This window comes from Xyrauchen texanus, chromosome 47 (genome assembly GCF_025860055.1).
Source record: "Xyrauchen texanus isolate HMW12.3.18 chromosome 47, RBS_HiC_50CHRs, whole genome shotgun sequence".
Taxonomy (NCBI): Eukaryota; Metazoa; Chordata; class Actinopteri; order Cypriniformes; family Catostomidae; genus Xyrauchen; species Xyrauchen texanus.
The window spans coordinates 2,457,942-2,481,575 of NC_068322.1; the positions used below are offsets into that span (position 1 = coordinate 2,457,942).

A 23,634-nucleotide genomic window follows, 5' to 3' on the forward strand; every position below is an offset into this window, starting at 1 on the left:
CATAATACCTGCACTATTACGCCACATGCATTGACATGAAATGCATTTCAAACACTACTGTGCATTTATTCAATATTCAGAAGTTGTACATCACTATATAAGGATACGAGGGATGTTGTGACAGATTTCCCAGGTGATTTCTGTGTAATTACCAGTTTACAGCACTGGCGTCGAGCGATTTGTTTTTTTAAATGTTTTTTGACCATCGCTGTTGTAATTGACTGCAAAACGTATAAGACAGTGGGCTTCTCTATCAGCGGCTCGTTTTCTCCACTTGTCAATTTCAACTACACACAACACTTGCAGAACAGTGATGTCATGAAGTTGACCCACGTGAAACACAGGCGGAGCGTATCTATCTACAGGTGCACTGGCGGAGCTTGTCTATTTGATGCTATATAAATTAATAAAAAAAAGATATATCTATATATTTATATAAACATGTGAGTGTTAGGAGGGGGGGGGGTACCTAAGTAAGTATAGTGTGCATGCAGAACAGTTCAGGTTTAAGACTTCTCTTATTTATTTTATATGGGGGCAAGAATGTGCAATTTGTTTAAATTCCCCTCAGTTTTGGGTTGAATATCTCTGGTGGGGGCTCAGGTAGGAACCATACATTTTACAGAAATAAGTCCTCTATAGTAGCATTATGCTGTAATAATGTTGAGTTTGAGATTACACTGGTTACAGAGCTAGAAGAAATCTGGGGAAAAGCCTACTTTATTCACGCATGCAAAAATTTACAAATGCAATTACAAATGGTCAAGCAACCAACTTTACAAATATTTGGATCACATGAGATGGACTGACCCAAAACATTAGGGAAGTTTTGCCCATTGTACATAACTGCCTAGGTTTGTTCCTGGCAGGCAGCATATGCCCTAAAACCGCCCCCATCCTCGGAGCGTGTAAGGCTGAGTAGCCTGCCAGGAACAACTCAGGACACATTTCTCCTATCGCGTAAAAATGCAGGAAGGAAAAAAAAAGGATATTGCATTTATTGCGTACGTTTTTAACGTGTTAAATTTCCCAGCCCTAACATATATATTTTTGGCATTACTGTTATGACATTTGATAGAAAATGTGCTTCACTGTCATATTAATATGACATTTAAAAAAGTTGTGATAATTCTAAAATAGAATCTTTAAACAAACAATATATGACCTGGGCATTTTTGTGACTGTCTCTCATTTCATTCAGATGTGATTTTCTCTCTTTCTCTCCTTCTTTCCCAAAGATCTGCAGCTCGTTCAGAGAGAATGCTATATGAAGGATACTGTAGTTCTATATCTACTGCAAGCTCACACATATACAGTACTGGTGAGAACAGAATCAAGGTATCGGCCAATCAGTATTTATTTATTTAATCGCTGTCTCTACTTGTAAATGTATGAACCATGCAGTCAAACCTGACACTACAAAGCCTTACTGGGAACATTCAGCTTTTAAAACATACATGAGTTACGTGAGCCCTTCATAAAGACTTAATTCTACAACATTTGCACTGTATTTACACAAAAGATACAAACCAAATACATACAAACATATGCAAGTTTTTAGACTTTTTCCACTGTTTTATCATTCACCAGGTGGAAAGCACAAGTCCGATCACTTTGGAAAATAGTAACACACCTCTCCTCAACAAGCTGCACAATTTACTTCTCCGGTTCATTTAAATACTCCAGATATTTACTTTTCCATCCAAGCTAACAGTGTTTTGATTCTGCATTTTACATAATCAGATTTCAAACCGGCCATCCAATCAGAATTCAGTCTGAACATCATAGCCATTCAGAGCAGACTGGTGCTTCTTAACTACTATCTTACCAGCCAAACACATCAGAGCCTCCATCCTTGAGTCTACTGATGTCACTGTGGTGTTGCTAAGCAACAGCCTCACCAAAAAGAACCAAGAGCACCGAATTGATGAAACTGAAGGATGGCTGTGATTGATAGCTTAATTAACATAGCTAATAAAGACGCTCTGGTGTATGTATAATTCAAACACTATTGCTCATTATCCTGTGCTGAATGGAAGTTATGCTTAATTTTCGCAGCATTTAACGACTCAAGAACACAATATTCACAACTCATAACCATACTCCGCTCTCGTGCAGGATGAAAAAATTAATGGTGATTTAATATGATTTTCAATTTTGATACTTGTAATTTTGCACAAAGCAACAATGACGCAGTTAGCGTACAATCAAAACACACAGGGTCATGTATCCCTAAACAAATGAAAAGGGCAAGAAAATATTACATTAACTATCAGTCAGGAGTCTGTGGCTGGTGTTGATCACAGTGGTATAGATATAGTGGTTCTTAAAGGATAAAATCAATCTTGATGGATGTATGGATGGATGGAATACACTATACACTGATTGTTGTACACAAACTATCTATCTATCTGTCTGTCTGTCTACTAAACTTTCTTTCAAAATACTTACCAACCTACCTACTTAACTAACTAAAGAACTACTTAACTTTCTACATACATGACTACTTAACTTTCTATCTAAATAACTACCTACCTTACATAACTAACTAACTAAAGTTCTATCTACATAACTACATACCTTACATAAACAATCTAACTAACATAAACATTACACAACTACTTCACTTTCTATCTAAATAGCTACCTATCTTACATAACTAACTATCTACTTTACATACCTTTGTAAAACAAACAAACAAAATTTATATCTACATAACTACCAACCTTACATAAGTAACAAATTAACAACCTACCTTACATAACTAACTAATATATCTAAATTACTATATCTATAAACCTATATCTAAATAACTACCTACCTTACATAAGTAACTAACTAACTAACTAACTAACTAACTAACTAACTAACTAACTAACTAACTAACTAACCAAACAAACAAACAACTAAATAACTACCTACTTTACACAAACTAATTACATTTCTATCTACATAACTAACTACCTTACATAACAAACAAACTAACTAAATAACAACCTACCTTACATAAACAAACTAATTACATTTCTAACTACATAACTTTCTATCTAAATAACTACCTACCTTACATAACTAACTAACTAACCAAACAAACTTTCTATCTAAATAACTACCTACCTTACATAACTAACTAACTAACCAAACAAACTTTCTATCTAAATAACTACCTACCTTACATAAGTAACTAACTAACTAACTAACTAACCAAACAAACAAACAACTAAATAACTACCTACTTTACACAAACTAATTACATTTCTATCTACATAACTAACTACCTTACATAACAAACAAACTAATTACATTTCTATCTACATAACTTTCTATCTAAATAACTACCTACCTTACATAACTAACTAACTAACCAAACAAACTTTCTATATAAATAACTACCTACCTTACATAACTAACTAACTAACCAAACAAACTTTCTATCTAAATAACTACCTACCTTACATAACTAACTAACTAACTAACTAAACAAACAAACAACTAAATAACTACCTACTTTACACAAACTAATTACATTTCTATCTACATAACTAACTACCTTACATAAACAAACAAACAAACAAACTAACTAACTAAATAACTACCTACCTTACATAAACAAACTAATTACATTTCTATCTACATAACTTTCTATCTAAATAACTACCTACCTTACATAACTAACTAACTAACCAAACAAACTTTCTATCTAAATAACTACCTACCTTACATAACTAACTAATTAACTAACCAAACAAACTAACTAAATAACTACCTACCTTACATAACTAACTAACCAACCAAACAAACTAACTAACTAAATAACTACCTACCTTACATAACTAACTAACTAACTAACCAAACAAACTAACTAACTAAATAACTACCTACCTTACATAAACAAACTAATTACATTTCTATCTACATATCTTTCTATCTAAATAACTACCTACCTTACATAACTAACTAATTAACTAACCAAACAAACAAACTAACTAAATAACTACCTACCTTACATAACTAACCAACCAAACAAACTAACTAACTAAATAACTACCTACCTTACATAACTAACTAACCAAACAAACTAACTAAATAAATAACTACCTACCTTACATAAACAAACTAATTACATTTGTATCTACATAACTTTCTATCTAAATAACTACCTACCTTACATAACTAACTAACTAACCAAACAAACTAACTAAATAACTACCTACCTTACATAAACAAACTAATTACATTTCTATCTACATAACTTTCTATCTAAATAACTACCTACCTTACATAACTAACCAACCAAACAAACTAACTAACTAAATAACTACCTACCTTACATAACTAACTAACTAACTAACCAAACAAACTAACTAAATAAATAACTACCTACCTTACATAAACAAACTAATTACATTTGTATCTACATAACTTTCTATCTAAATAACTACCTACCTTACATAAACAAACTAATTACATTTCTATCTACATAACTTTCTATCTAAATAACTACCTACCTTACATAACTAACTAACCAACTAACTAAATAACTACCTACCTTACATAAACAAACTAATTACATTTCTATCTACATAACTTTCTATCTAAATAACTACCTACCTTACATAACTAACTAACTAACCAACCAACTAACTAAATAACTACCTACCTTACATAAACAAACTAATTACATTTCTATCTACATAACTTTCTATCTAAATAACTACCTACCTTACATAATTAACTAACTAACTAACCTTACAAACAAACTAACTAAATAACTACCTACCTTACATAACTAACTAACTAACTAACCTTACAAACAAACAAACGAAATAACTACCTAATTTATATAACAAACAAACTAACTAATTAACTACCTACCTTACATAACTAACTAACTAAAACTAATTAACTAACAGACCATCTGACTGAAGCACACACAAAGCTATGAGAAAAACACCCGAGGTCAACAACATGTTGATATTTCCTTTCTTATAGTCTTTGCATAAAAAACCCCTGATGTCTGTTTTGTACTCTACATTTTTGGGAAACACCAAATCATTGAACTATTTTATTTTCAGTAATTAATTAACAAGTAATTTGTAACAAGTCTGATTATGCTGACACAGGTAGGCTAAGTTCTATTTAGGTCAAGTCATTTTATTTGTATAGCGCTTTTCACAACACACATCATTTTCAGATAATCTGGTTTTAACAGAACATTACACTTGTTTGTTGTAGATTTAACACTGTGCATTTTGATAAAACGTGATTATAAGTTGTGCCTTAAAATAACAATATTATCAAATAAGTTCATAATAATACTGTATTTAGACCCCAGTGAGAAGGCTAAAGGTGACTGTGCCAAGGAACACAAAACTCCATAAGATGTAGTTAATGGAGAAAAATAACCTTGAGGGACATAACTGTCACTGATAATGAAATATATAATAAGTATTGAACAAATAATTGTCTCATCATTACTTTGTATGGGAAGTAGTCTGTTGGTTACTTTTGCCTTATTCTCATGGTAATTCATTTGAGAGTGTTCAAGCTTGCTCTCTCTCTCACTCACACACACAAACAGCGAGTAACGCCATGTAATGATGATTAAAATTAAAACTGATGCGCACGTTTACATTGTCTCTTAATAACGGACAGCATTTGGAATTGACGGAAAAATGTTGGCTAACGCAACCCCCGATAGAGACTCTTTTAGAGATATATTTTAGCCAGTGCATGTGTATGTGTGTTTGTTTGTGGTAACTGAGCGGGTGTGGGCATTCCTCGTGCGAAACTCCACAAAGAAAATTGAAGTTTGAACAGTTTCCCACTTAACTAAATAAGTAACTGAACTTGTTTAATCCAGCTAGTAAAATGTTAGAGATCTACTGTGCTTTTCAACGTGATTTTGACATTTTCTAAAAAGCACACAAGTGGTGCTTCTCCCATCTAAAGTCACCGCCATTGTTCTAGGCTGTTGTGGGTGATGGCTCGTATGTATCAGGCATGTGCGTCTACTTTGAAAGCTCCTAGAATGCAATTGCCTTATGCAACCTGACAATGATGCTGGATTACCAGCCTGACAAATAAGCTTTCCAGACCTCAGAACACCTTAAACTCTACTATACAAACCACCAAAACAACCAGTATCCTCAAGAAAGAGATGCATCATATCTTCAAACTTAAATACTCCATTTGCACTCCTGAAAACTCCACAGTTCCACACTTATTTTAACAAAACAACACTGTTCTTTGTACAGTAATGGCACAATTCATCCAAAAATAAAAATGATGTCATTATTTATTCACCCCCATGTAGTTCCAAAGCTGTATGTCTTTATTTCTTCCATGGAAACACAAAAGGAGATGCAAGGCAGAATGTTCACCTCAGTCACCATTCACATTCATTGTATGGAATAAAACATGTGTTCCATGGAAGACAGAAATGCATACATATTTTGCATGACAAATGACAGAATAAAATTTTTTGGGTGAACTATTCCTTCAATTTGTAAACTTTTAAATCCACACTTGTATGCTGTTCTCACCAGGTACTCTTGCACACGAAAATAATAATATGCATACGACGCAATTCATTTCATAAGCCTAAACAAAGTCATGCTAAACACATACTACATAAAGAACTGCAATGCTACAGTACTTGCCTTTCGTGCAGGAAGATACGACAGTTGCTTATTAAATCAAACAAAAGCAAGACTCATGCATTCACAAACACACAACATACGGATCTTACGTCCAACCCATTCCGTCCAGCCCACAGAGCGCCCATAATATTATCAGACAGTGGGTTAATATGTGAAATGTACGCTCACATCGAGCCAACCGTGTGCAAACTGCTCCTGATTGGTCAAAATGACCGCAGATGCAGGTAAAGCAACTTCTGATTGGTGGATGTGCATGCTGTGCATTTTAACCCCAATTACTGATGGGATGTAATCCGTTAAATCCAGGTCAACCAGGTCAAACTTGCTGTCAGACACGCAGAAAAAGAGAAGGGCTAGTAAAGAGGATTAGCATGCTCATGCCAGTCAGGTTACCGCTACCGGCACTGAATAATTGAGGGAAATGTGGCCCTGCAAGATGAACTTACAATCAAACTTTCTTTTATACATTTCCATGCAGAGGAAACTATTACAGACACACCCAAAGACCTGTGGTTCATATGAGACTCTAAAGGAGAGGCTGAATGAACAGTGAATAGGCACTGAAGAGGAACACATCTCCCTCCGAGTATAATGAAGGAAATTTGATGTTGCCATGGAGATCTGACAAGGTGCAATGGGTGTGAAGGCACTGTGCATGTACAATATTGTGCAGAAGTGTGTGTGCGTGCATAGCCTTACAACAGAACAACAAAAACAACTCATTCGCCACACGTGCGACACTCCAAATGCGAACACTTGAACCAAAAAATTATTGGAAACTTGCCGCATTTATTCATGTTATAAAAGGTTTTCACAATCCTCATCATTATAAAAGCTTAAAAGAGGTACACCCTAAAACATCTAGTTGCATCAAGGTGCTTTTTTGAGTCGACACAACAAAACTGTCCAGTCAAAATGACATAATAATTTGTGATTCTCTCAACTTATACTTTAGTTTAATCAACAAGTGTATTTGTCATCTCAACTCGCTTAACAAAAGATGTGTCAGCTCCCAGCATGCATTGCAGCATGAATAAATAATGAGGTTAGTGTTGTGGGCTTATTTTGTTTGACTGTATTTATGCTGCTGTTGTTGTTTTTGCCATTACTGTTGATTAGCAGCTGTGTGGTGATATTAAAGGTCATCTTGGATGTACAGTGACACCTAGTGGTGTGGATGTAGCATCATTAAAATCAACAGTTTTCAGTGACAGATGCTATGGTAGAAATTCACTGTTCACAATCAGCCATGATTAATTGCATGAAAGTGTCCAAAAACAGGGCAGATACTGAGATTAAGTGAGTAGTATTCAGCTGGTCATGTGATTCTAAAATGGCAGCCCCCGCATGAGGGCGCCCCTGCCCCATGTAGAATAAAACAGCTTTTATAAGGTTACTGATATGATTAGAGTCATCATCTCATGTGAGTGATCATGATTTTATACATGTATTTCAAAATGTCTATTAATTTCTTTAGGAGTAAAACTTTATTAATGGGGAAAAATTACTGAGTGCACCTTTAAGAGCTAATCTTTTCCTTGATGTTTGTTGAGTATAACCAATACTGAGGTTTGTGTGTAAAGTGTTGACATCTATGAGTATCAAACTATTACGCGTGTAGCCTGTGTCTCTCAAGAAGAGACCATCCTGTAGTGTAAAACTAGCTAGGTTATCTTGACAAGTAAAGTTAGGTTTACTGAACACTAACTTTACAGCGGCACGCCTTGAAGTTCAGTAAACTAATGTGAAGTTGTTATAACTACATCCAATTTAAGTTCAGCTATATTCAATCACTTCAGATTACTTTTTCAGTTGTGAGTAAAACTTATTCAATTAAGTCAGTTAAACAAAAAAAAAAAAACAGGGTCTGGGTAGCTCAGTGAGTATTGACGCTGACTATCACACCTGGAGTCGCAAGTTTGAATCCAGGGCGTGCTGAGTGACTCCAGCCAGGTCTCCTAAGCAACCAAATTGGCCCGGTTGCTAGGGAGGGTAGAGTCACATGGGATAACTGGGATTAGTGGTTCTCGCTCTCAATGGGGCGTGTGGTGAGTTGTGCGTGGATTGCGGAGAGTAGCATGAGTCTCCAAAGGCTGTAAGTCTCCGCGGTGTCATGCACAACGAGTCACGTGATAAGATGCACGAATTGACGGTCTCTGAAGTGGAGGCAACTGAGACTTGTCCTCCACTACCCGGATTGAGGCGAGTAATTGTGCCACCACGAGGACCTACTAAGTAGTGGGAATTGGGCATTCCAAATTGGGAAGAATTTTTTATAAAAAATAAAATAGCGGATAACCCAAGGCATCACATGTGACTGTAAACGTGTGCTTCTTCAACACTGGGCAATTTTAGCATTGTGGACTTCTAGAAAGTAAAGTCTTGATAAAAAAATGTTTCACACTCTTGCTAGTTTTTTTATTTGTCTACTAACAATTTGTCCAACAGTGTCTGTACATGCATTACCGGAGATTTATGTATTTTTGTGAAATGTATGAATATTCCCACCAGAGTGTCATTTCCAGCACATCTCAAAATCTGTTTTGTGTTTAATACAATTCTGTGCTGGAATGACATTTTTAAAGTTTTGGAATAAAAAAGGGCAACTTTGAATAATTAGTGAAGACTACTTTTATTTTTGTAAATACATACCAAATTTTCACACTTTTCAAAATTACATCTTGACTGGAAACGATGCCCATTAAAAATATTCTGCACCCCAGTGATATTTCCCTTATTTATTTATTCATTTTTGTTTGTTTTCTTTAAACATCACTTGTCTCGTATTTCATCTCAAGTGTGCTTTACACTGACACTTAAACAAGTACACTAACCTTTGTAAAAACTTTATTAGGGGCTAAATTGTTTGGTGAGGTGTCATCATTTTGGAAGAACTGACACAAAATAAATAGTGAAATAGTTTGTTTATTTGACTACGTTTAGACTAACATAGATTTAATTGTTATTTTCAAATATATTTGTATAGTTCATATTCGTAGTTTCATAGGGACAAGGTTAAAACAGTCAAATCTATACATAAAAAGGTTATTTTTTTTATTATTTTTTTTAATATATAAAAAAGTATGTTTTAATGAGACCCTCATATAACAAATTAACAAAACGTTGTAATGTAATCTCTTTGTTTGAATAAAAATCAACCCCTGGGATCAACCCTAGTTTAGGCATGAAAGTGCCTAAAGTTGAAGGAACACTTAAATATGAGATTTTCGGATGTCACTGAATGTTTTTATTTGAATCATGTGACTCTGAATAATGAACAACAAGTGTAATCTTTTGCTTTATATGACAGCGCGACTCGAAAGGATTACTAAGGTAGAAACTATAAAAAAAACATGTCAGTGCCACAAGTCAAGTGCGACGTCTAGGACACAACATCCAGAGGAGTTTGATAAACTATTAGATATACAAGGATATTAAAAGGGTCAATATGATGGTAGTGAAGTCATATGAAAGGCTAACTGTCTAAAGAAGATCTATTACAAAATCTGTGGAGTACAAGAATGCTTCGATATCAACTGATGTAAGTGTTCTGGTCCATTTCCTTTAGACTTTAGGGACCTCTAGTGGAAAACACTAAAACTACACATTGAAAATTGGTAAGAATCATCACCATGACCTTAAAATGTATCATGTTCACTTTTTAACATTCCTTGTCCTGTTGTGCATTATGTGTCAGTGCATGTAAGAAAAACTAAATAAAAAACACAAGGCGTTACCTAGGCAACCAAAAACATCACATCTTAATATAAATGATCCAATCAAATCCTTATGAAACCAATCCCACCCTGAATTATTTAATGATGAATGTCCTGTTTCACTCAGAAATGTGTCACACTGTGGCCGCAAACGCCATGTCATGTTGTTTTTAAAGTAAACAACAGCTGATCAAGTTGATTATTGATTATTTTCACAAGATCTTAACCTTGAAAATACTTCACCATAAACAACAGTCCAAAATCTGTGGCTGTAGATGACAGATCAGCCCAGAGAAGTCATACTTATATTGTCCTAATCAAAAAAGCATAAATTACTCGGAAATGAATCACACAATGCGATGTTGCTCTCTGGCAATAGTTTCTGTCTGTACAGGCCTGGGATCAGTTTTCTTTCAACTTTCACATGAGAATTTCACATGTTGTCTGTTGTTTTACCGTGACTGTAGCTGACGCCTGGGCTGAGGGAGGGGCTTGTGTGCAGGTCTTTACTGGGCGTGTGCAGCCCCGCCTCCTTCCCACGCTGACTCATCCTTCCCGGGGTCAAAAGTGTCGCATCATCACCAGGCATTAAGGCAGCTATGGCAAAATAAGAGAGACACAAGACATTTAGAAAATGAAGACTTTTTAAATGAATCAATGCAGAAAACACACCTGCACGTAAGTGCAGTACTCCCTCTTGTGGGTGACATGCATGGTTATAAAAATGGGCAACATGATAAGAGTAAGAAGTACATGGCAAAGTATAATGGTATAATACATTGTTATTACTACTATTTAAAAGTTGACCGATAACTAAGCTGGTAGAACAGGCCGATAACAGTTTAATCAGCCATAACTTATTGACTGTTGAAAAAAATGTCTACACCTTTCCTTACTGTGACAGGCACAGATATAGAGGCTACAAGAGTCAACAATCAATAAAATCCCAGATGCAGTTTATTGTGCATCCAAAATCCAAATAACAACCAGAAAACTGAGGACTCTTATTTTGAAATGTCCGTGCTGCCAGCTCACACAAACACAGGAAACAAAACATGCACTTTTAAAATCATCTACATTATAAAACAATATAAACACTATAAAGCAGAATAATAATAATAAAAAGAACCATTGGCAACTATCTGCATTCATTTTGCAGCTAACCGATCATTCCCAAAAGTAACTATCGGTGCCGATATATCGGTCAAATCGGTAACTAAGTAAACAGTTAAGTAGTACAGCATAAAGACTTTTAACCAGTATCACCTCATGTCTTTTAATGATGCAAAACGATTTTTTAACCAATGAGTTTTCGTGACTGCTGGATGACATACTATCAAAGATCTCACACGTTTTCTGTGATTTTCCACGTAAATGTTATATTACCCTAATATTTACAGCATTTGATAATGTATTAAAATCTGCGCAATTCAAGCAACGATGCAATAGATAAAGTGTTAGGAGGAAATTAAACACAAGTCTCTAATTAATATATGCATGGGTACATGTGTTTGCGTACCATATGTTATACAACACAGTGTTTTACAAAAAGATGCACACAGGATGACGTGAAAGCTAAAAGAACAGAGCTTAATCACTTCATGCTAATCAATTCATTAGAGATGCTTGTTTAAGATGCAATCTGAATATTAACTCACACCACTGTGACAATAAAGCGTCTGATCACTAATGAGGCAATTAGCCAAACAGCCACATTATAAAAATGAGAAAACACATCTCAGATTTGAATACTGTTAACACTATTTTCAGAAAACTTACAGTATATGTGCCTTGTTATATGTGGTCCAAAAGAAGTTACGCTCAATCGACAGCATTTGTGCTATTATGTTAATTACCATAAAAATGAATGACAACTCATCCCTCGTTTATTTAAAAAAAGAAATGGTGCAATTACAATGGAAGTGAATAACCACAAAAAACCTATATTATAAGTGTTAATATGATTTTATTGTGATTAAATCGATTACTAACCTATCTCACACTCTCTCTCACACACACACACACACACACACACACACACTCTCTCTCTCTCTCTCACACACACTCTCACACACACACACACTCTCACACACACTCTCACACACACTCTCACACAGACACACACACACACTCTCTCACACACACACACACACTCTCTCTCACACACACACACACTCTCTCTCTCTCTCTCTCTCTCTCTCTCTCACACACACACACACACACACACTCTCTCTCTCTCACACACACACACACACACACAAACTCTCTCTCTCTCACACACACACACTCTCTCTCTCTCTCTCTCTCTCTCTCTCTCTCTCTCTCTCTCTCTCACACACACACACACACACACCAATGATGGCAGAGCTGCTATGTAAGGTGCTAGCCTGCCATTGGAAGCAACTTGGGGTTCAGTGTCTTGCCCAATGACACTTCAGCATGTGGAGTCGTGTGGGCCAGGAATCGAACCGCCAACCCTGAGATTAGTGGCCAACCCGCTCTACCACCTGAGCCACAGCAGCCCCAAAATAACTGCTATGTACAAGTATTGCATTCCAAACATAGACTAGGCATAACAGACTATGGCACACAAGTGCATTTGTACAAAAGACACATGTAACAACTAACACACACAGGTGAATGTCAGCCTCTTACCTGGGGTGGCAGGGTGTTCTTTGTTCTCTGCATGATGCTGAACACACACACACACACAACACACAACACACACACACACACAAAGGGTGTCCGCCAGACAGTGGTGTGTGTTGGTGGGGTTTTGGACACATGTTGGCAGCAGACAGACAGACCGCATGAAAAGAGACAAAATAAAGACAAACAGGGAGAAAAGAAATGCAGCATTAGTTAAGAATGACAAAAAAAACAGTGGCAACAAAATTACAACTGAACAGCAACAAAGATGAGGGTTAAACATATACAAACATCACAGTCCTGACAATGTAGATTAGCACCATTTACAATGCCATTGCAATAGCAGGCTGCAGTGATTAGCTGTGAGAGACAGTAGATTCTGATTGGCTTGCACATCTGTCAATCACAAGGTAAACCAAATACACTTGAGTAGTTTAATTGGCACCCACATTAAGTTCCATTTAAACAAACAAAACTGGTTTATAATACCATGTTTGAGGTCGTGTAGGTTAATGTCGGATCATCAATCTAGTTTAATCATGAGCGTCTGTCTTAAGTTACCAAAATACTGTAGGTCTATACAAGAATAATTTAATAACAGTCACAGTGGATTAAAAAGCAAAAGGATTTGTAATGTTTGGCCACTCAACATGGTATCAAACCTGTTTAGCATTACTGGAATTAAATACAAAAAACACAAAAACAGAATAAATCCAAAAGCCTTCACAGAAGTTGAGCACATTGCATTGTACATGAAGTATGCATCCCCTATTGTGTATACCGCATATTGTAGCACATGCAGTTGGTCATTTATTCATATTCATACAAATAAACATTGCATACTGCAAAAAATAGTACAAGTAGTATGGTTGCAAGCAATTTCGAACATAGCCAAGCACTCCCTCTCCAGGTCAGCCAGTCCGAAGCATTGCAATTAAAACATGAATCAATCTTTTGTTGTTTCTGTCAAGGATAACGGCATGCATTCATAATTATAGCCGAGCAAACAGAAAAGCATCTGTTTTATGATCCTAAAACATATCTATAAGTGGAGTGGTGGTGGCATAGTGGGCTAAAGCACATAACTGGTAATCAGAAGGTTGCTGGTTTGATCCCCACAGCCACCACCATTGTGTCCTTGAGCAAGGCACTTAACTCCAGGTTGCTCCGGGGGGATTGTCCCTGTAATAAGTGCACTCTAAGTCGCTTTGGATAAAAGCATCTGCCAAATGCATAAATGTATATGCAAATGTAAATCTATAAGTCTGCTCCGTTTCCTCTCACATTCTGCGGGGAAGTGCAGCATTAGTGTTATCATTACTGTCCATGTTGGTCTACGCCATTTCCTATCACCCTACCAAAAGGCCTTCCGATAAAACTGACAAACACAACACGTTTAACTTCTACCCATTTCTTTCTTAAGGTTTGAGACATACATCTGTACAATCCCTGATGATTAATTCAATCATCTGTGCTGTTTAACCGAAACCTAAACTACTTCTTCTTGCCTCTGTTTACACACACACACACACACACACACACACACACACACACACACACACGTAACAAAGTATAATATTAATTTCAATGTGCACTTTTACACCATTCCACATTACGCTTACTCCTAAAATAATTGTTTTTGGTAATATAGCACTTTCAATATATTGTGGGCTTCTATATGATAAATTGCCTACAAGTTTTCCTCATCTGTACGTCACTAAATGATTAAATGTAATACAGTATTGTTGGACACACTCTTTTGATTTTTTTTGCAATTTAAAGGAGAGCTCAGTAAAATTTGTGAGGTGTTGCGCCAACATCTAGCTAGCAGCATAGATACAGCATCACGCAACAACAAACGTTCTCAGTTACCGATTTCATTGTAAAAATGCACTATATGCAGTCAGCCATGCGTAATCAATTTGACAAGTGAAAACGTTCAATGACAAGGGATTACGGAGATAAAGTCAGTTTTTTGGCATATTTTGTGTATAGTTAACAGTGCAAAACAGATCAGCTTTCTGTGATTCATATGTAGTCATGCACTGCTAACTAGAGTCAATCAGTGACGGCTCTGGTTAGTTTGAGCATTCATGCGTACAGTGGATGGTCTGAGATTACAGAACTAAACAAAACAATCTACAATGTTGACTTTGGGTAAAATGAGTAACATAGTGGATGATGTGCTCTTGAATTCTGCACAGATTCCGAAGAGGCACAGATTTCAAATCACTACCAATCAGACAATCGACCCTTTCTATCCCATCGTGCCCCTGTAACAGCATGGTTTCTGCTGAGCTTCCTCAAGCTTTGACTCCGTCGGTCAATGTCAACATACTCACACAGCGGTCACAATCAGCACACAAAAACACCTTCAGAGGATGTTAGGGTATATTTTTACACTACCAGTCAAAAGTTTGGACACACCTACTCACTCTTTATTATTACTAGCCTATTTTTAATACTTTTTAAAGGGGCCATGACATGAGGTCATTTTACTATAAAAACATACTGTAAGTTTTAGAACTAAAACTTCCTCCTTAATAGAAAAAGAGTGTTTATTTAAACCAGCTGCCAGAAACGTGTGATGTCACAAGGACCAAATACATCTGCATACGACTGCCTCTTCAGCAAGAAATCAACGCCTATTTTTCATCTGTTACTTGCTGTTTTGAAGGTGTCCTGGACTGTTTTTGCACCCATCTGTGCTATTTTTAATTGTTAGTCTTTTGTAAACTTTTTGTAAAGCACTAGATTGGAAATCTCTGATCCTTTCAATGTGTTTCCGGCGATGAGCGCTGCGTTTTAAGTGCAACTCTTTAAAACGCGTCTCCTTCTGCTGAAGCCACTGACTGTGAGAAACGCATGCCATTCAGTGTGTAAACAAACATGGAAGATTTGAGATGTGAAGACTAGCGTCTCTGCTTTGGCCTGATGACGTTGGCTCAAGCATCCAACATCACCACGTTTTGATTTGTATGTTTTTTCGGCTGATATCAGCATGCATTGCTTGTGCAAAGGAACTGTTATTGAATGAGCATTATTAAACATGGTGCAGTTAAAAACTACATCGGACCCAACGCAAAACCGTAAGTAAACAGTTTTTTTGCAAATATTTAAATGTCATGACTGTCTTATATTTAAGGTGCCACTGTGCTTAATGTATTTGGATGCAATGTATTTGGTGTGTATTATGTGTAAACCCTGAAATGTAGTTTTATAATGTTGTGGAGCATTTTCTTCCGATCATAACAGTGGGCGTTTACACTGAAGTCTTAAAGGGCCAGAGAGCTGAAAACCGAGTGTTTCAGACAGATCTTCAATTCATCCCAAGATTGATCTTTTACTCTCTGCGCAACCATCTATAATGCCAATAATCACTCGCATATGAGACAAAACGTTGCGCAATGCGACTAATGATGTCTGTGATTTGCCAATGCCAGTGATTGTGTAGTATAGTAGTGAAGAAGTTCAGCAGCGAGATCTTTTCACTGCGTGTCGAGAGTAAAAGTTTTATTTTACTCGTTCCGTTTAATGTGTGTCGAAAGACGAGATCTACGCAAACCATTTCTCATTGTATAATGTCTCTTTTAATACCCTTTCTGTTCTTTACAGTCAGCTGTTAATAACTATAAGAACAAAGAAAATAGATACATTTTATTCTAATCACAAATAGCACAGATGAGGTAAAGAAAGAAAAATGAATTTGCGCTCAACCAGAACATTTCTATGAGACGCTCGCTGAGCTGCTGCTGCTATTCTTAAAGAGACAGTACCAGTTTAACACTTTCTACAAACTGTATTAATACAAATACTTGTAAATAGTAAAAATGACGTATGTAATCAATAAACATGTAACAAAATAAATATGCAATATAATATATATATATATATATATATATATATATATATATATATATATATATATATATGCAATTTGTGGAATTTGTGCATTTCAGTAAAAGCTAAAATGTGACCAAAGTGATGAAAATCTAATGATTAAATACAATTTGTAAAATTAATATTTTCCTTATGTATCTAGCTACCTGTATATTTAACAACTTGAGCAGAGAGTGGATTTCTCTCATATGGGAGGCAAAGTTGACATTAAAGCTACCCAAATGAATCGGAATCTAATCGAAATGGAAAATCAAACTAAAAGCTTGTGAATCAGAATCGAATAAAATCAAAACATGAAATTTGTATCAATACCCAGCCCTAATCAGAACTATGGAATAACACAAATTGAAGTCTGGGAATGATGTTGTGATGAAAAGTGTTTAAATCTTATATTTTATCTGGTACTTTACTATCCAGTCCAACTCACCTATTTCATTTTTAATTAGGTCTGCTGGAACCAGAAACATTGATCATGATCTATAACTCGCAATAAATTGAATAGCATCTATGCTAATATTATATTATTTGTTTCCCTGTCTCAACCTTGGGACTCCTATCCTGAGGTCACCAGAACCGGCTGGATCCAGCTCCATTCCTGCTTCGTGTTGGACTGCACTGCTATGTGTCGCTGTGTGATGATGACTAATAGCAGCCGGTGCCAGCCAAACCTCACTTCAGTCCATTACGATGGACTTCAGAGGATGAACCGATGCCAACTCCAACCATAAGACATGGGATAATTCATATGCCACTGCCTGAACCTTGGACTTAGGATAGACCACACCAAAATTACCAGCTGGTTGAACTACGATGCAACTCACTCATCTCGGCCTGCATCACCTCGGTCTAATGATGGACTACACTCTTGAAATGGAACACATCGACCAGCAACTAATTGGGAGTGGTGGTGGCGTAGTGGGCTAAAGCACTAATCTGTTACGCAGAAGGATGTCGGTTCGATCCCCACAGCCACCACCATTGTGTCCTTGAGCAAGGCACTTAACTCCAGGTTGTTCCGGGGGGATTGTCCCTGTAATAAGGGCTCTGTAAGTCACTTTGGATAAAAGCGTATGCCAAATGCATAAATGTGAAATGTAAATGTATTTGCCAACAAAAGCCTTTATCAGCCAATTAACAAGTACAATACATTTATGTGAACTTCTGCAGTTAATCCAGGAAGGACTTCAAAGACTAATTAAAGTCCAAAACTAATTGATCATTAATCTTACAGTTCATACAAAATCATTGTTTAAACACTGACCCTTAACATTCATTTTTAGTTTAATCATTTTAAACCATGACTTGCACTATACATAAGTAATATTTACATTATATTCATGAGTTTATCATTTGTCAGTTCAAACCAGTCAGGCCATTCTCTGATGACCTCTCTCATCAACAAGGCGTTACCGTCCACGAACTGCCGCTCACTGGATGTTTTTTGGCACCATTCGGAGGAAATTCTAGAGACTGTTGTGTGTGAAAATCCCATAAACACTCAAAACAGCCAGTCTGACACCAACAATCAAGCCAAGCGATGTTCTAATCAGCCAATCAAGTGGCAGCAGTGCAGTGCATAACATCATGCCTATGCGGGTCAGGTGCTTCAGTTAATGTTCACATCAACCATCAGAATGGGGGAAAAACTGTGATCTCAGTGAGTTGGACCGTGGCATTATTGCTGGTTGTCTCTGAGTGCTATTCTGAGATGCAGGTTGGAGCATGAAGGGGACCTGTACAATATTAGGCAGGTGGTTTTAATGTTGTGGCTGATCAGTGTATATATATATTTTTTTTTTTTACAAAACTAATTATAAGCTTTTTAGAGTAAGCCTGTATATCTAAAGGTTTTAAGATCATGGGAAACATTGTAGTTAAGAGCAAACTTTTGGCTTGAAGTGAATATATTCTGTAATTCAGAGTGCATTTGGCCTTGACTAACTCAAAGAACAATATTTAACAGACACACAATTTCCTCACTGATTAACCTAAACTGCCACCAAGTGTTTTCGCTCAGCGGTTTTGTCTCTGAGTCTCCTTCCCTTTAGCTCTAGCTGCCAACCTCAGCAAAAGCACTTTTATTTACAGTCCCGTACGACCCTGCGGGCAAAAATAGTTACTGCTTAAGCATTTTCTAATGGGCCAAATCTTTCCTGAAGTGAATTCTGATGAGTCAAGTGTACTACAAAACAAAGCGGATGTACTATACAGAACGCAGCGGATGTTTTAAACCTTCAGTGTTCAGGTGATTTCCTGCAAATCCACTGGGAAGATTAATGTGAAACACTCAAGAGCTTTCACACAAGCAGTCACAGCTGACGGCCGGTACGTGACTGTATCAGCCAAGTCTTCACTTCAATACTCACTAAAGTTACAAAACAAAAGAAAACATACAGTGTGGTCAGAAATGTGCAGCAAGCATCTTGTGACCAAAAATACCATAACGTTGCCTAAATCTTTTTTTTGATGGAGGAACTTCTGGTTACCTCTTTCCATCTTTGCCGCTCCATTGGAGTTGTGAAAATGTCAATGAATTGTGTGAAGCAAAACGCATCTCTGATCTGCTAATCACTTCTGTTAGTCAGTAAGAAGTCAGCAAACACCTGCTCATGACAGCTGCTTAACATCACACAGTTGACGAGGAAGAGGTGGGGACGTGACAACCGTAGGAGATGCCGTGAGAAAACCAAAGCAGAGGTGCTTAAGACAGAGAGGGATGGAGGACAGGCCATGTTTTACTAGCAAAAACAGAGCAATAAAAACAAGCAGGGGCAGGTAGGACGGATGACGATGGAAAATAAACAAATCATGTTTTGCATGCACATTAGCCAATCAGCTGAGTGTAAAAGCACTCAGAAACTTCTGTTCACATGCTTGATACTGCAACAAAAATGTAGATTAATACATATATGCAATGATGTAATTGTATTATGTAATTAAAATGCATAAATCTTAAAATTTTTTGAGCATATTTTGTATTCTCAAATCTAATAATATATTAATTCTCAAAAAGCCTAAATATAGAAATATAAAAGGATATATTTAATTAAGATATAGCCTATTGAATTATCAAATACATACAGAATACAAAAGATATATAAAATTCACACAACACAAACCCATCAAATTCTCAAATATATATACAATTATATATTTAATTCTCAAATAGGCAAAATGATATACTGAATTTTCCAACACAAAAAAGAAATACAATTCTAAAATAACTTAACTAGATATACTGTAGCCTTTTGAATTCTCAAATATATCTCAAATAATATATTAAATTCTCGAATAACTTTAAATAGAGAAATCCATATTCAATTCTTACATAGCCTATATGTAAAATTATAAAACTTAATTCTTAAATATGTCAGAAATGACAATTTAATTCTCAAAAATATAAAAGATATATTTACGAATTAAGATAAGATATATCTGGTATACACGCGCGCACGCACGCACACACGCACGCACACACACACACACACACACACACACACACACACACACACACACGCGGCTATCCTTATGAGGACTCTCCATAGACATAATGATTTTTAAACTGTACAAACTATAGATTCTATCCCATAACCCTACCCCTAAACCTAACACAACCCCTAAACCTAACCCTCACAAAAAATGTTCTGCATTTTTACATTTTCATAAGCAATTGGAATTATGGAGACACTAGAAATGTCATACATAATAGCATTGTATGCAGTTTGTAACCTAAAACATTTCCTCATAAACCACTTAAATCTGCCCACACACACACACACACACACACACACACACACAGAGAGAGGCCTGCTGTCTGAAGAGAAACTACTCGCATAGATTATATCTGGAGCAGTCACAACAAATTGACTCACACACACATTTACCAACTATCACATAATTCCAACTAGAGTTTTACATTTTTGGATGGAAAAAAAAGGGTGATGTTTGTCCATGCAAAAATTTGCAGCTATTATGCTAAGGTGTTGTGGGTGGTTTTCAGAGTGTTGCTAAGCGGTTTCTATAGTATGCTGGGTGGTGTTTACAGGCCAAAACAAGTCAAAACAACCGAAAGTTGAAAAGTAATAGCACATCATTCCTCGAGAAGCCGCATGATTTGAGGAATCATTCTTGTCTGTAGCACAAACAAGCAGGAGTGTTTAAATCAGTAACCATAAGTTAAACCCAAAGAGAGAGAGAGAAATAATGAGATATCCTACCATTTGTGTGCTGCTGTTGGTCAGTGTAGCATATCTGTCGTCTGTGACACTGACATCACACAAACACACACGCACACACTCACTCACACTAAGAGCGTGCAGGAGAGCACGAATCTTTCAATTCTCACACACACACACACACACACACACACACAGTACTGGAGTAACTCTCTCTTGCACACCTTCCATCTAGCATCGCTCCTCCCAGTTTCTTCTCTCTCTCTCTCTCTCTACGTCTGTTTGTTGGTAATTAGTTGAATGTCTGTTTGCGCTGGACTTCCACTTAACTGGACACACTGACAACATAACACACAATATCCTACACTTTTCTCACACACATGCAGTCCTTAAAGCAGCTCTCTATTAAGAATCGAATGGCTTTCGGTTTTTCCCTACCTGTGCTTGATCATCTGAAACATACAGGTCACTTTGGTTGTCAGAAAAGGTCGCTTTTGGGTTAAACTGTATAATTTGTCTGCCATGGCACTAAATGTTGGGTCTCAATGTTGATGGCAATGTATAAGTGGTTTATCCCTATAGACGTGCCACTAAAATACCTTATTTTTAAAATAAAGCATGCTTTCACATTGACCAAAAGTTTGTTTAAAGCTTAAGGCCAAAGTGTACTTCATTTCTCCACGTATCGGTACATCTAATGCACAGTGTGCATGACGCAAGTTTCGCATCAGCGTATGGACTGTCCGCATGCAGCCAAATTGTTGCATATTACCGGTGCATATGTCTGCAGTTGACTGTGCTAAAAGAGTATCACAAAGCAGTTGTAGTGCAATTGTATGGAGCAACTTAGAGGACAGGGATGCACAGGGAGTTTTGATACTGTTGATGTTTCTTCAGCATATGAGCTCAACCTTGCTAACAGTGTTAAAGGTGACATAAAAACCTTGAGCTGACCGTGCAGTTGCACAGATACTTACCCTCAATGCTCGAATTCAGCCAGCAATGCCGTACCTGCAATGACGCGCAATTCCAGGCACAGAATCGAACGCTATTCTTGCATACCGCGACACGATGAGGGGGAGTGTTCAAGTTATGCAGTTACATCATATCTAGCATTAAGCATTTATTCAGTATGTTATACAAGTATAACATGTTTAATATAAGGGAGTTGTTTTACAAAGATGTATTAAATATACATATATTTAGAATACATTGTGTGAGTGTTATCTGTGCATTAGAGATGGGGTACGCGTGAAAGGATGTTGAATGTTTGAAGGGGTACGCCACTGTAAAGTTTGGGAACCACTGGCCTAGACTTTAATGTGGTCCAGTTTCATAGTTGTGTGTATGAAGTTACATAGTCAACAGTTTGATAATTACCAACAACACATCATGAGCCGCATCTATTTTCCATGATCCAAGCATTAATAATTCATCATTCATTCATCCCAAAACACACCATCTGCAATTGGCAAAATAATACAGAGCTTTTTAGGTATCAGAGCAAACATAGATGGTATTTGTGAAATTTGTTTATTCACATAAACAAGAGACTGTTTAAAGAGAGTTTTCATTGGGTCACGGAGACTGACTGTCCATTTCTCTGCTCCCGGCAGAATTTGTGAATCAAACACTTATTTATCATCACTAGTGTGCTTGTGTTTATTAGCTCTCTGTGCTACATTTAGTCGAAACATCCTGTTCATGTCCTCGCACCACTGACATATGCTGTCACATATGAGCTGCATAGAGTTTGTGTAGTCCACCCACCTGCCAAGACAGGAAACCAGTGGTAAGGTTTCCTGTCAAACAACCCAAAAAAGTATTTTTCCTCCATCATTTGTAAAATGATCATCAGCCTCATATTGCATTTTATTATCAGTGTACTTATCTAACCACAGACGAGCTGACTCGGTCAATTCCATGCCACAATCTTTGCCAGTGAATTGTGAAAGATTACACGCTTCAGAAAAACAGGTTCTGAATATGTGTGTGCCCGAATTGCAGAAAAATGCTTCTCTGAGCTCAACTTATTGTGAAGTGCATCTTGGGATAGAGCTCAGAGTGATGACAAACGGTCTCCTGTAATGAAAGTCTGGCTCTCTGGTCAAGGTTTACTGATTTTTCCAGAGGAGTCATAAACTGTGGCAGTATTTTATATTACTGCAAGATCTCCTATTACTCCACTTCCCCTTCTGTCCTGCCTCTCTCTGTTCAGATGATTCAGACAGGAAGGGTGTGAGGGTTACTTGTTATGAAGCTCTCTTAAGCTCCCTTAAGAGAGCTTCATAACACTCGGAAGTGAAGAAATGGTGTCAGTCGAATATTATTTTGGAAACAATTTAGGTCTCTTGGGTTATCAATTACAGTTTCATTACATGCTATAAAAGTATATAACAGTGGACAGTAATAGAGTCAATAAAAGCCATGTGTGAATCTCATGAGAACTGTTCGGTTCAGATTTAACCCCCAAATCAAAAGAAAAGAATAATATTTTGCATTATTTTGCAGGACAATTAACATTTGTGCATA

General features: G+C 36.7%; 1 protein-coding gene across 4 annotated transcripts in view; it reads right to left on the reverse strand.

Moving 5' to 3' along the window:
- Positions 1-23,634, reverse strand: part of LOC127639279 (oxysterol-binding protein-related protein 8-like) — a 95,007-nt gene that overhangs the window by 40,327 nt on the left and 31,046 nt on the right. The window contains exons 1-3 of one of the 4 annotated variants that reach the window (XM_052121205.1): positions 21,145-21,483; positions 13,034-13,070; positions 10,835-10,975 (exon numbers count right to left, since the gene is read on the reverse strand). In XM_052121205.1, coding sequence (XP_051977165.1) covers positions 10,835-10,975; positions 13,034-13,070; positions 21,145-21,147 — 181 coding nt within the window. In that variant the 5' untranslated portion in view covers positions 21,148-21,483. Of the gene's footprint in view, positions 1-10,834; positions 10,976-13,033; positions 13,071-21,144; positions 21,484-23,634 lie in introns of those variants that run through there. The other 3 variants (XM_052121204.1, XM_052121208.1, XM_052121207.1) reach the window with 3 other exon arrangements.